Below are 15,128 nucleotides of genomic sequence, written 5' to 3'. Positions count from 1 at the left end.
GAAAACTGCTCACCAAGAGTTGCTAACCAAGGGCATGTATCTCAGTGTCACATTAATGCGTTGCTGCAACAATAACTGCATCACACTGTTCCTTTCTAAAGGCACATTCCTGAACAGCTCTTGAACTTCTCTTTGATGGCCACCAGTTATCACTTTTCAGAACCTCAGCAATACTTCCTTCATCGCAATGTGGCACACTGAAGCCCCATCTACTCAGGACCTGTATGCAGTATCAATTTGTCACACCAATACCAGCATGTAAATGAGCCATGAAGAAATGCTATTAATGGCAACTAAGCAAAACTTGAAGGTGTTGGTATTTCCATGTGCCACGGTCCATTTCCTTGTGGGTAATGAAGGTTTCAGCTGTCGAGGAAGCTTTGGCAAATTTGCTGCTGTGAGACCTGTAGATAGTATAGACTGCAGCCACAGTATGCTGTTCGGAGGGAGTGAATGTTTAGGCGAATGGATAAAATGCTAATCAAACAGACTGCTTTCTCCTTGATAATGCAGAACTTTTTGAATGTTGTTGCAGCTGCATTCATCCAGGAAAGTGGAGGATATTCTATTCCACATGGTGGAGAGGCTTTAAGCAGCCTGGAGGTAAACCACTTGCTGCAGAACACCCCGGATGGGATTTTCTGGCCCCGCCCACTGCCAGGATCGCCCGGTCTCGCCACAAGTCAGTGGACTTTTGGCTGGGCCGCTGAATCTCCCACGCTGGGGCCCGCCATGATGGGGCCGTAAAATCTCGGCCTCACTGTTTGACCTGCTCCAGTAGCCACTGTTTATGTGGCTGGTTCAGTTGAGCTTCTGGTCAATGGTAAACCCCATCCCACTGCCTCCTACCCCCATTACCTTAATTGTGAGGGAGTCGACGATAATAATCTAATATTATAATATATAATATTAAGGGGAGGTGGTTATGCTCTCGTTTTATTGGAAATAGTCATTGCCTGGCACTTGTATGGTGCAAATGTTACTTGCCACTGAAGTCTGCTATTCAGGTTTGATGCATTTGGGCATCTGAGGAATTTCGAATGGATGGGGAGTGTCAAGGTCACTGTTGAAGCAGCTCATGATAGTTGGGCACAGGGCGCTGCTCTGTGGAGCTTCTCCAGTGATGTTCTTGGGCTGAGATGATAAGCTTCCAATAACCACAAACACCTTCCGTTGTACAAGGTATGACTCCATTTGGTGGAGAGTTTACCCCCTGATTCCCATTGACTACACTTTCACTAGGGTTCTTCGATGCCACGCTCAGTAAAAATTCTGTCTTATGTCAAGGACAGCCATAGAAAATAGGAGTAGGAGTAGGTCATTTGGCCCTTTGAGCCTGCTCCGTCATTCAATACGATCATGGCCGAACCTCTATCTCAACCCCCTTCTGCGCTCTCCCTAAACTCCTTGATGCCTTTAGAGTCCAGAAGTCTGTCTATTTCCTCCTTAAATATATTCAGTGACTTGGCCTCCACAGCCTTCTCTGGTAGAGAATTCCACAGGTTTACCACCCCCTGAGTGAAGAAGTTTCTCCTCATCTCAGTCCTAAATTGTCTACCCTGTATCTTGAGACTGGGATCCCTTGTTCTAGAACCCGCAGCCAAAGGAAGCATTGCCTCCAACATCCAGTCTGTCCATTCCTGTCAAAATTTTATATGTTTCAATGAGATTCCCTCTCATTCTTCTAAACTCCAGTAAACACAGGCCCAGTCAGCCCAAACTCTTCTCATCTCAACTCACTTCTATTGTTCTGCTCTCTCTGCCCATGTTCAGAGGCCTGTAAGTGTGTGGTTCTTCCAGAAACAAACAGATCATAAGTGAGCAGGCTATTAGTGAGCATCACTTGATAGCACTGTTGATTGCTCTTCCATTATTTTGCTGATGATTGAGAGTAGGTTGATGGGGTGATCATTGATTTGGTTTGATGTTGCCCTGTTAATTTTGTGAATGAGATATACCTGTGCAATTTTCCACATTGTGAAGTAGATGGTTGATGTAATAATGGTACTGGGCACTTTATTAACAGCTCCAATGCCAATCGCTACCAATCGTTATAATTGTAATGCCACTTGGTACCTTTTTCTCTGGTGTCTTTTATTCAGATAATGATTGATCAAGGAAAAATTTATTTTAGATTTTTCCTTGGTGAAACTTTCTTATCCTTGTTATTGTATTTACTGCTTCACTTAGGCACAGGTGCCCTTTGTTTTGTATCCCATATTAGATGTACTGTGATATTAGTTAGTATTTGGATGTAGATGATAGGGATAATCATGGACTGAAATTAAATGCAACATTGGTGATAGTGCCTCCAGGGCACCTTTGCCACTTGAGTTTGGTCAGGGCACTCTTCCACTTGCTGCCTCAATCCTGCCATGAACCTGCCTCACTTTCCTGAATTGGCCCTAATTACTGCAAGGCATTAAAATTTGCTGGTGCTAAAGTGGATTATCAGTTTTAGCACCAGGAGGAGGAGGAGTCTGCATTAAAGGCAAAGTGCCCTCAAGATTTCAATAAAGTGTTTCACAAAATATTCTGTATAAGGAAAGGGGAGAAGTTGAGTTAGCCACTAACTGGCATTTGCCTTCTTATCAGGGTCATGAGAGCAATCTTCCTGTTGCTGCCCCAACATGTACTGTTCACTCCTCTTCTGTCAGTGTCAGAGTTGGTGATACCGCAATGAGAAAGCAGGGAAGTTGGGCTGTTTGCTTAACCCTCCATCCCTGCTGTTATTCAAGTGTGACATGGTGGTCAACAGTCATAAAGCTACTCCCTACTTTTGCAGCAAGGGGGAGTTAGTGGCATCAGTTTCAGGGTGAGGTTCTGACACAGGACCTCCCTGCCACACTTTCCTCTCCTCCTCTGTTGGTACTGCCTTTGGACTGTATGATGGTGTAAAATCCAGCCCAGCAGTTCCTGAGATTCTGTGGAAAGAGATGGGGTTATGTCTGGAGCACAATGCAGAGTAAATAGGTGGAGTAGAATCAGTGATAGGGTGGCTTCTTCATGGTCCTGTGGAAGGGATGGGATGATAGACCTTTTCTAATTGTTTGAATGCTGGGATGAGGAGGCAATTATACCAACTATGATAGGATGAGAAGCATTTCTACTGAAGATCATAACAGTTAACACTGAAGTTCCATAATTGCCTTCTGCATATCTAGGGCTGAATTTTCCCTGCGGGTTTGGGAAGCTAATGTCCAATTATTTTCGGATCCCAGCGCTGCACCACGTCTGCATTGCTGACACAACGCTATTTTAATACCCAAAGCCCCTAATGGGCCAGGAGCGAGCTTGGTACCCAATTAATGGTGCTGCCTGGAGGCAGGAACTGGCTTTGGAGTGCAACACTCAAAGGCAGATGGCAGCCAAGACTGGGCTTGGCATTACCTTGCAAATTGGAGCAGGCAAGAGAGCAGAGGCCCAGCAGCCTCACGGTGCAGCCAAGTGGCCAAACAGTCAATCACAAGGTACTTGACCCACTCTGCTCAATTGATGGCAAATTTGTGCCATTGTTCAAGCAGCTCAGTTTTTTTTTGGGTAACTTTTTAATTCAGCAGCAACATCACATTATGGTTCCCTGCAGTGCCTCCATGAGGTGTGCACTAACGTGCCCCAGATTGTTTGCTCTTCGCGCTGACTTCTTTGAAAATCTCCGGCTCCTCTCCAGGCCATTAACATGTTCTTCAATGAGCTAAACTGGTAGTCGAGGCAAGCAAGCTGCCGGTTCTCGTTTCCCCCTCAGCCCCTACCACCAATCCCCTCGCCATCTTGCTTTGAAGGATGCACATTCTGGAGGCATCAGAAGACTGATACACCACCCGGGAGCACTATTTTCCAAAAGCAGGCACCCCAATCTTACCCCTACGGGTGTTTGGAAATCCGGCCCCTAGTATCTATTTTCCTTTGCTCTTTGTCCTCCCAGCTGGCCTTCAATTTACTTCTCTTTAGCTCTAATTTGCTCAAAACTCATTTACTGATATTCTACCACTTTCAATCCTTTCACACTCTAAATCCAGTTCATATATCACCTCATTCTTGCCGAGCTGCGCTGACTTGCTGTCCCCCAGTTTATTGAGTTTAAAATCCTCATCCTTCCAACACCTTGCCACACCTTTTCTGTGCAGTCTACTCCAGCTTGGTACTTTCTGGTACTCCTTTTGTCCTCCTATTCTGGCCTTTTCTACGTTTAGTCCACTGTTGTTGGCAGAATCTTCAGGTGGCTCATCCCAACTCAGGATATCCCTCCCTGAACCCGTCTGCCACTCCACCATTTAAGACCTCCCTTACTAAGCTTGGCTTGGCGTCTGCTTCTTTATCCCTTTATCTTTGTTTCCCACGCTCCATCCCACCCCCACCTATGGAAAACCCATCGGGATATTTTCTGCGTTGAGGACCTCCTGTGAATGCCAGTTGTTGTTGACTACAGAGCCAATATTGTTATTCTACAAAAACAACAGTTCAAAAGTTCACAAGCTCTGGAATGAATTATAAAAACAGTCACAAAAATGAAATAGTCAAGCTGCTACCAATAGGTGTTCCTATCAACCATCTCGACAGTATGTCGAGATTTGTCATGTGGGAGGACGCTTCCCCTTTAAGAATCTCTGCAGCAAGCGAGCAAGTGCTGAGAATGCCGCTCCCTTATGCTCATTACTGGCTGACGGTGGTGCACTAGAGGGAGCTGTTGCTTTCACAGTTCCCTCAAGAATATTATGAATCTTTGTAACAATGAGCTGTATCACAGTTGCTCATATTTCTATAATTTGAAGATTAGTATCCATACCTGGGGTTTGATGTACAGTATCTGCTACCTCAGTCCTGTTGTACCATGACATCCCGAGTTGCTAATCATGTGCTGCTTCTATTTGTGTTATGCAGCGCAGCACCATGAAAGCCAGCAGCAGAAATAAAGACCACTCAGCAGATGGCGATGGAACTGGAAAAAGACCAAAGCGGAAGTGTCTTCAGTGGCATCCTCTGCTTGCCAAAAAGATGCTGGACTTCTCTGAGGAGGAGGAGGAGGATGAGGAAGATGAAGATATTGATAAGGTAGAAATGGGGATTTGTATTGTAGACTAGTGCTATTTTTAAAGTTGGGAACTGATTGGCCTACTCCTGTTCCTATGTTGATTGACAGTTTAAGGATTTTAACAATGGTTGCAGTCACACAATATGCCATAAATACTTAAAGCAGTTTTAACTCAATTAAACAGAAAAATATTATTTGTTTACCCTTCTTGCCCTGCATGATCTATTTGCCACTTTTGACACTGTCAGCTATTCAGTTCTTCTCTGCCTATTCCAAAGGATTCATTTTCTAGGTCCATTCCTGTCTCTCCCAATCTAGCCATTTCATATCCTTAAATGGCTTCTGCATTTTCCCCTGGTTCTTTCCTTGGAATCCCCCTGCTTATCTTCTACACACAATTGTTCTGTGATATCATCCTCAAACCGGGGCCAACAATCATCTGTATGTTGAACCATGCAACAATACCAAGACATGACCATCGTTGATTCCAAAGCCGTCTCAGTTTGATCTCTCGGATTGCCAAGACCTGGATGATTTGTAATTTCCTCTTGCTTAACATTGCCAAACCCAAAGTCATCTTTTTTAGTTTCCCCCACCTCCACCAATCTACAAGCTTCTTATGCATTTCATCAGCCCCTCTGGCTGTTCATATAGGCAGTGTTCACCTTTCGACCCTATATACTAAAGCTGCTTTCTTCGATTTAGAATCATAGATTTTTACAGACAAGGAGGAGGCCATTTTCACTACTGTTTCTAGCAGGGCATTCAATGCCCTAACAATCCTCTGCATAAAGGACATCCTAACCTCTCATTTTGTTCTTTTAATATAGGTTTGTTTCTTCAGTTATTAAAAGTGGTAATAGCTTTTCCCTATTTGCCTTATCAAAAAACCCCACTAATTTGAATATTTCCATCAGATCTCCTCTTAGCTTTTCTCTGTTCTCGTGAAAAGAACCCTAATTTCTTTAGTCTGTCCTGTAGCTAAAACTTCTCAGCTGTTGTTTCATCATCTACATCCCCCCGTTGGCCTTGACATGCTTTGTAAAATAGAACACGTGAAACTGAACTCACTGGCTCCGGTATTGCTTTTCCTTATGTATGCTCATACATCGGGTTTCCACCCGCTTCATGTTGTTTTAGGATTTCCAGAGCTTTGCCAAAGGGGCTGACATTAGGGGTTTACCTAAAAGGCACAAGCCAACTGAGTCATTCGCAGTACCCATGATATGTTAAAAGAAGAAATGGTGGATGTCTAGCTCTTACTTTGGAGGAGCATCTTGGTCTGGACACTTGAGTATTTGTTTGTGCTTTTGCATACGCACTAAAAGACAACAATGATTGTGCGCAGTGCTTCAAAAGATTCCTCCTAGAGATTGCAGCAGTTTGCAACCTAGGTGTCTGCCATTTTCAATGAGCTCCAGAGGAACTTAAGTGACGAATGCACACATCTTTACCCTGATCCTAATTCCAGCAAGTGCCGGGCACCAGGAAGCTGGGATTTGGCAATCTTTAACGATGCAGCTGTCGTCGCGTTCTTTAACTGGAATGTTCTTCAGTCCAAATTGGGCCACTGCTTCAGCACCTCCAATGGAGGCCTTCAAAGGAGTGGTATTCTTGTATCTCTATCTATATTGTGGACAATTCTTTTACTGTTCTGCCACTATCACATCCTTTTATGTCAAGCTGCAGCCCAATCTTAGCAGATTTTGTATTCCAGTTATACTACAGATCAAAATTATGGAACAAGCTTTTTCTAAACCATTAGCCAGTTAAATTGGGGTTGCATACTCCCATAACTTGATGCAACTCATGAACCACTCTCACAGGTGAAGCCCATGGACTAACAGAGACACATTTCTGGCTGACTTTCAAAACCTGAGCTTAATGCTGTAACATGCAATTGCTGTATTCCAGTAAAGTAACACTTAATTTTGCAATAGAGTACGTGACACTTATTCCTTCCAATGGAGAGGAGAGGTTAGGTGCCAGTCTGCCTTCTGCAGATGGATCAAAGCAGACATCTGATACAGGCTTACAGACATGGGCTGCTTGATCCAAACATGCTGGCATCCTCATCCTCACAATTAGGGTCTTTGTCTTTCAATTTGGAGAGCCAAGGATTCCACTCCGACTTGCTTGTATCATTGAAGCAGACACGTCAAAGATAGAAGGTACCCTACATGCTTAAAGCCTAAATTATTTAAAATATAGCAATCAGGTAAAAATATTGTTACCATGCCCCTCAATATGCAGTAATACATGGAAGTGTAATAGCATGCTGAGTAATCACACTTAAAATTCTGCTTCAAACAGTCATCAGTATATTGGATTGTGCATGAATTCACAGGGGAGAAAAATTATGGCAAATAAGGAAATCAGTTAGTACAAATAAATAATAAAACCTTTTAAACATTAGCTACTCTTAATGCAGCATGAGGATTCCTCTTTAAAAGATCTTCTGTGTTACTGTATGTAACAATGAACCCTGCAAATCTCCAAACCAAGTTTCAATGTGAAACTGAAGATGTCTGTTTTACAGTGAAGATTATTCTTGTTCTTGTAAAACATATTCTCAGATATCTTTATATTTTTGCAACAGGACACTTTGATGAGTACAGAGGGCCTTGAACATGAGGCAGATGAGACAGAAGATGATGACTCCTCTGAACAACGAGCTCGCAGGCCAATGAATGCATTTCTTTTGTTTTGCAAACGCCATCGTTCTCTGGTCCGCCAGCAACATCCTCGCCTCGACAACCGTGGTGCAACCAAGATTCTAGCTGATTGGTGGTCAGTTTTAGATCCAAAGGAGAAGCAGAAATACACCGACCTGGCAAAGGAGGTGAGCCAGCATAGCTGTATCACAATGTAAACTGTATTTCATGGTTGCCTTTGAAATGAGGACAATTTCTTGCATAAGACAGGTGACTTTTGAATCAAGGTTCTCAATTTTAAAATTGAAGGCATATGTATTTTTAACTACATTAATGCCAACAATAACTGGTGATTGAAGGTTTTCTCTGCAGATCCCTAAATATTTCCATTTAATTTAATTATGGAAGAAATTAAATGAACATTGGACATTAGTGAACTGCATCCCTGCAGAACTTGGATCTGCTAGTTTCCACCAGCATAGGTCTCTTGCAGGCCAATTGCAAATTCTTTTTAAAATCTTACCAGGGCCACTTGGCAAAACCTTGCACTCGATTACTCTGGAAAGAGACTAAATGGGCTTTTATCTATCATTTACTTCTATCAGTTACAAATGCATTCTGCAGGGATTCCCTTCACATGTTATTGGAACGTATCAGCTTCATTTACTTATCTGGACTGAGTGACTGATTGATTGTCTTTAACCACTTTGAAATATAGGTCGGAATTTGGGGTAGCAGGAACAGCGAGGCAATCAGCCCCCATCATTAGTAAAGAGTAAATTGGATGGCAACTTGGTGCTGCACATGCACAATTAAACAGGGAAATCAGGAAGTTGCTGGCTTGAGCTATCCTGCTCTTCCAGAAGCTTCACTATATTGGTATCTCATTGAGAGACTCAACATTGAAATACATGAAGTTGGAGTAATAGCCCACTAGGTACCCATTAAACGTGCAGAAAAAAAAATAGTGCATATCCATTTTAGTGTAAGTGAACTTTTAATAGTGTAATGAGTCTGAATTATTGCCAAATATCCTCTCTGGCACAGTAAATTAGCTTTTAAGGTGTGAAGTCTCATTCCTCCAGGCTTTAATTATTGTTGATTTTTAAAAATTAAAAAAAAGTCTTAGCTTTCTTTACTTTTTCTTTCTATCCCTTTTATCTTTCTCATAATCTCTTCTTTCTTTCCCATTATTTAGTTTTCTGTATGTGATTTTAAATTGAATTAAATATTCTAAGTTAGACTTCCTGGTTCAGACTCTGTGTGTCTCAGTAATGATTCTTCAATCTGTGACGAATATCTAGTTCATGGTTCATGTTAATAGTTTAGAGATAATAATTATTTTGGGAAGATTGTTGTTGTGATGGGAAGGTAACTAAAATGCTGGGCTTCAGAAATTGCCAGAACATCTAAAAGAAAATGGCAGTTCAGAAGGTTACCTATATTTGTTCAATAGAGTCAAAATGGAAGAACTGGAGCCATTAAACAGCAGGTGGGCTTACTTAGCTGAAGAATTGGAGATGAGGTGTCTACATTGCTTGCAATGAAGTGCGGCCCAGCGAGATGTTTTGGGAGTTAGAGCTAAATTAGTTTAAAAGCATTCAGTGAACCCTGAAAGGGTCCTGGAGATGGGTGGAGCTTAAGAAGGTTCTCTGGTTTCAGTTTATCTGTGTTTTTGATGGGAGTGGGGGTTGGTTGCAGTTTGGACTTCATGTGGTTTGCAGCTCACAGAGAGGCCAGGGAGTTGTTAGCAGGCTCCAGTCAGATAGGACTCCGAGAAATCCTGGGGACCTGAGAAGGTGGCACTGATTCCATGCCAGGCAGTTAGAGCTTGGAGAAGCCCGGGGAGCCAATTATCGCTTAGTATAGCTGGGAGACTAGAGTTGAGAGAAACCCAGGGGCAGTGCCAGCTTAGTGAAGCTAGCAGTCTGTGAAAGAGTTGGAAGTGTGTGCTGTTAATTAGAGGTGGGAGTGCAGCTTTGTTAACCCTGTGGAACACAGTCTCAGGAGAAGAGGTTGAACTATCGGCAGGTGAGCAGTCATTAAGGCAGTCTGAGTTGGAGTGGCTTTGAGGGAATTCAGAGGTTCAATCTTCATTAGGGAAGAGTTGAAATCTCTCTTGAGAGAGACTGTTTTACCAAGATTTTGTGACTCTCAGTGGTTATTGACATCTGGTTGGGTTGTTGAGAAATCCGTGGTATCTGTCTTGGTTTGATCTGCAATTTAATGTGCAGTGTGTTCAACCACAGTTTGCCTGTTAATTCATATTTACTTCACATTGGGGAGAATTTTCTCCCCGTCGGGTGGGGGGGGTGGTTGGGCGGGAGCGGGCGCGGGTGGGCGTGCAGCCGATTGCCGCCCGCGATCGGCTGCACGCTGCCATTTTACATGGGGGGGCCAATTAAGGCCCGCCCGGCGTGACGTGCTCCCTGTGCGGGCAGGGGGAGTGGGCTGAGTCGGGGCCTGCGCTCAGAAATCTCCCTGAGGCACAGAGCTGCCTCAGGGAGATCAGTATGATATTTAAAAATTTTAAATAAAGGGGAAAAAAAATTTTAAGACGTTGCCTCATGTGACAGTGTCACATGAGCTGGGACATGTCTATGAATTTTATTGAAAATTTTTATTAAAGTTTAAAAACCTTCATGAAACCTCATCCCACCCATGGATGAGGTTTCATGATAAATGCGAAGGCCGCCTGGGCTCTTCGCCTGCCCGCCAACATTAAGGTTGGACGGGCAGCTCAGTTAATTATTTTAATTGCTGTTTAAATGGCCTTAATAGGCCTTTGAACAGTTCGGCGGGTGCACAGCAGGCTGCGGTGCGCACCCGCCGAACTCAAGATCTGAATGAGGCACGGTGACGTCGGGACGCACACCCAATGTCGGCCCCCGCACGCCGACCCAAAGATCCTGGCCAATTAATTGTGAATGTTAGAGTATAAGATAGATATTGTGGATTGTCTTACTTTTCTGGTTTTGTCTAGTAAAGTTTATTTTGTTTGTTTAAAACAGTGGAATCTTGTGGCTCTTTTCTTTTAGTGGGTAACTGGGAATTCAAACTTTGTGTACTCTAAACAAAAAGTTACTGGCCCCTAATCAGATTGTAACAAATCAGATTGGTTAAGGAGAAACTGGCTTGCTTGCCCTTTTCGCTTAGGTTCCAGATCCTCTCCAGAGGGCAATGCCTGTTTTTGGTTTCCTAATTGCTGCAGCTTCCACTGCAAAAGCTCATAGAATGTCTGTGGATAAGTGTAATGAACAGTGAGTACTGTTCTTTTGGCACTGCAAATCTGGCACCAATTGAAGATGAATCAAAGAGCAAATGCTTTACAATTCCCATGCTTAACCATATAGTTTTATAGGAGTAGCTAGTTACTGTAAACTAGATTCTATAGTTCTATGAAATGACAGATGTGATCTGCTGAACATTATACTAAGAATTCATAAATCTGCTACAACAAACATGGTACATATATGTGATATAAGCAGCAATGACCTGACACCCTTACTTTTAATTGGCATTTCTCAGAAGCAATTTCCAAAGTGTCATAAACTTTACTCATCCACTTCCAATATGCAAGCTGTATTGATGAGGGCATTTTAATCCTCCCTATCATGCGGAAACTAGGTGGGCGGGCTCCCTATCATGCGGAAACTAGGTGGGCGGGCAACTTAAAATTGCAGTTTATTTAGCCATGTCAGCAAGTTTTTTTTCTGGCCCACATTTGGCAGTATGAGAGCTGGCTGATTTAAATCTTGGGAGCTGATGGGATTTTGGGATTTGGGATTTTAACTTGCTCAACTCAGCAGTTGGCAAGGGCACCCAATCAAAGCTAGCAGGATCCTTTATGCAATATGTGCCACCATCGGGACTCAACTGCAATGTTTGACTCAGAGGCCCGAATGGGAAGCCACAGTGAGTTTCTTCCAGGCTAACAGAGAAGGAAGAGGATCAGGGTCAAGGGTCAAAAGAGTAAGCTTTTAAAAACATTATTTTTAATTTTTGGGGAAAAAATCTATAATATCTATTATTAATTATGGTTATATATTATTGTTATATACATTATAATATACACATCAGTGAGTAAAGTTATACAATTGACTTGCATGAAGATGACACAACCCTGCAGCCATCTTTGTTTTAAATTTTTTTCAGCTTCTTTAACTAATTTCCAAGGTCCCATTGGGCTAGTTTTAGCAATGTTCTCTCACCATCCTTGCAATGATAAAGATGCAGGTGTTTATCTTGATTGTTTTGCTGTAGAGAGAGGACCTTTCCGCCTGTGATGCACTGTGTGCTGAAGCTATATTTTAACCCTTTCTTAGCTCCATGTTTCCTAACATTGCGCACCCCGCAAGGCTAGTTTTACCTAGGCAAATGGAGTTCTTTAGGCTACACAGTGATTTCTGTCAGTGTTGCCCCACAAGTGATAACAAGTACAAGGACTGTACCAAGTGAAGGCAGCTCTTTACCCCCTCCTCTTGATTTTCATTATTCCTCTAGGAGTGTCAAGTACCTGGCCTACAGTGAATATATAATAATATTATTACAAAATGTACAGTGAATGTAGTACATTGCCAGTACAGCAACTGACCCCAAACAAGCAAGGGTTACCTATCACTTTTATTCACCTACCACTTAGGAGTACAAAACAACTTTGAAAGGGTATGGTTTAGGTTATTAGCTGGGCCATCTGCAGAGAACATGGTATTTATTCGAACATAATATATATACAATTGTGTGTGTATTATATATATTAATAAAGCAGTGAAAATAACAGCAGTGTAAAGTGCACTCCCTCTGCTGGTGCAGATTCAGTTGATAAACCAAAATTTTAATAGTACCAGCAAGTTATCATTTCAATATTCAGTATTAGTAAAGATATGTATAATTTATTGAGCACAGTGCATTCATGAAATCACAGAATGGTACAATACAAGAGGAGGTCATTCAACCCATTGTCCATGTGCAGGCTCTTTGGTAAATCCATACAATTAATCCCGCTCCCTTCCTCTTTCCCCATAGTCCTATTAATTTTTTTCCCTTTTAAGTATTTATCCAGTTCTCTTCAGAATGTTACCACTGAATCTGCTTCCGCCATCCTTTGAGACTGCATTCCAGATCACAACAATTGCCGTGTAAAATAATGTTTCCTGTTTGTTCTTTTTCTTTTGCCAATCACATTAAGTTTTGTGTCTTCTTGTTACTGACTCTTCTGGAAACGCGCTCTGCTTATTCACCCTTATCAAATCAGTTCATGATTTCCCCCTCTATCGAATCTCCTCTTCTCCCAGGAGAACAATTCCACCTTTTACAGTCTCTCCACGTAACTGAAGTGCCTCACCCCGGCACTGTTGTAGTAAGTCTCTTCTGCATCTCCTTTAAGGCTTTGATGTCCTTCCCAAAGTTTGAGGCCCGAAATTGAACACACTACACTAAATGAAGCCTAACCAGTGTTTTATAAAAGGTTTAGCATAACTAACTTTGTCTTTGGCCAGAATTTTCCCATCGGCGAGTTGGGGGCGGGGCCCGCTCGCCAACGCAAAAATGACGCAGGATGACGTCGGGGGGGAAACCCGATGTCATCCCGGTCCATTTAAATATTCAGGAAGGCGGGGGGACAGCGAAATCAACTGTCTGCCCGCCGACCTGTCAATGGCCAATTGAGGCCATTGACAGGATAACTAAAACAATTAAAGGCCCTGCCCGTCCAACCTTAAGGTTGGTGGGCAGGCTAAGAGCCCCAGCGGGCTTCTGAAAAAACATGAAACCTCATCCACTGGCAGGATGAGGCTTCATGTCCGTTTTTAAAAACTTTAATAAAGTTTCTGTGCTTCTTATTAACATGTCCCATCTCGTGTGACGGCATGTTAATAATTTTTTATTTTTCTATTTTTAAAGCTTTTTTTAGACTGTCAGTAATCTCCCTGAGACAGCACTTAGTCTCAGGGAGATGTGCGCTCTTTAGTGTGTATGCGTGAAACAGCGCACTTTGACAGTTGGGGAATCCCCCCCGCACAGGAAGCACATAGCGCTTCCCGTCAGGCAGCCCGCCCACTCAAAATGGCGGCGGGGCCTGTTTTGGTGGCGGGGGTCGGCTACCCGCCCGCTGCCGAGCCGGTTGGGCCCACCCGCCCACCAAGGGAAAAATTCTGCCCTTTGTATTTAATGCCTCGATTTACAAGGCCAAGGATCCCAATGCTTTTTAACAGCTTTTTTAACTTGTCTGTCATCACAAAGATTTGTGTCCACACACACCCACTTATCCCAGGGATCCTGCACCCTGTTGAAATTCTACCATTTAGTTCATATAAAATCAACCCATGTTAGCAATCTGAAATTAAAAATAGAAAATTCCGGAAATACTCAGGTATGGAGGCATCTGTGGAGAGAGAAATGGAGTTAATGTTTCATGTTGATGACCGGTTCTGATGAAATGTCATCGATCTGAAATTTTAACTCTGTTTCTCTCTCCACAGATGCTACCAGACCTGCTGACCATTAAAGTCATATTTCCTCTCCTCATTCTTCCTACCAAAATGATGCACTTCACATGTCTCTGGGTTAAATTTCATCTGATGCCTGTCTGCCCAATTCATCAGTCTGTTTCTATGTCCTCATGAAATCTGTTACGTCCTCCTCATTGCTTACTATATATTCGAGTTCCCTGTCATCTGTAAACTTTAAAACTATGCCCCCTATGCCTAAGTCATTCATATATAACAAAAGGAGCAATGGTCTAATATTTATCCTTGAGGAACACAACTGTACGTCTCCCTGCAGTCTGAAAAATAGCTGTTCATCCTGAAGCCATGCTGCCACTGTCCTTTAATCCCAGTGGCGTTAATTTTGCTAACAGGTCTATTATGTGGTATTTTGTCCAACACCTTTTGAAAGACCACATGCACAACATCAGCTGCACTACCTTCACCAACCACCTCATCAAAGAGCTCAATCAAGTTAGTCAAACACTATTTGTCTTTAAGAAATCCATGCTGGCTTTCATTTATTCACCCTACTTTTTGAGCTGATGGTTTTTGAAGTTGGCTGTACCTCATCTCTAGGCAGTGGTGACACTCCATCAAGTGACCTGGCTGAGAAATGACCGATAATCTAGAATTTCAAATGATGCAAGAGAGTTTAGTACTAATCAGTGCTAAGTTTCAGGTTTGTAGTGACCCGGACGCCTTTAAATTGGAACGTACTCATTTAGCTTTGTGCAGTCGTTCATCAACTGCTCATTTCTGCCTACCAGACCTTTTCGAACAATTTTGCGTAATTTACTTGTACAGATGGGTCAGGATGTTTGAGGCAAGACAATAATGTCCAGCTCTCTTTTCCTCCTGCTGACAGGAATGTGAAAATAGCCCTGTTCTCTGTGCTGACAATTTTATTTATGACAAAGAGTTTCCCCTTTCTAAAAGATCAGTCAAAACATAAAT

General features: G+C 42.7%; 1 protein-coding gene across 8 annotated transcripts in view; it reads left to right on the top strand.

Annotated features, from left to right (window-relative positions):
• Nucleotides 1-15,128, top strand: part of bbx (BBX high mobility group box domain containing) — a 206,377-nt gene that overhangs the window by 130,516 nt on the left and 60,733 nt on the right. For all 8 annotated transcript variants that reach the window (XM_078560039.1, XM_078560038.1, XM_078560034.1 and 5 more), the window contains 2 exons: nt 4,882-5,052; nt 7,632-7,874. In XM_078560039.1, coding sequence (XP_078416165.1) covers nt 4,891-5,052; nt 7,632-7,874 — 405 coding nt within the window. In that variant the 5' untranslated portion in view covers nt 4,882-4,890. The remainder of the gene's footprint in view (nt 1-4,881; nt 5,053-7,631; nt 7,875-15,128) is intronic.

The sequence above is a fragment of the Cetorhinus maximus genome, chromosome 16 (genome assembly GCF_964194155.1).
Source record: "Cetorhinus maximus chromosome 16, sCetMax3.hap1.1, whole genome shotgun sequence".
Taxonomy (NCBI): Eukaryota; Metazoa; Chordata; class Chondrichthyes; order Lamniformes; family Cetorhinidae; genus Cetorhinus; species Cetorhinus maximus.
This window is presented reverse-complemented; position numbering and strand designations above follow the sequence as displayed.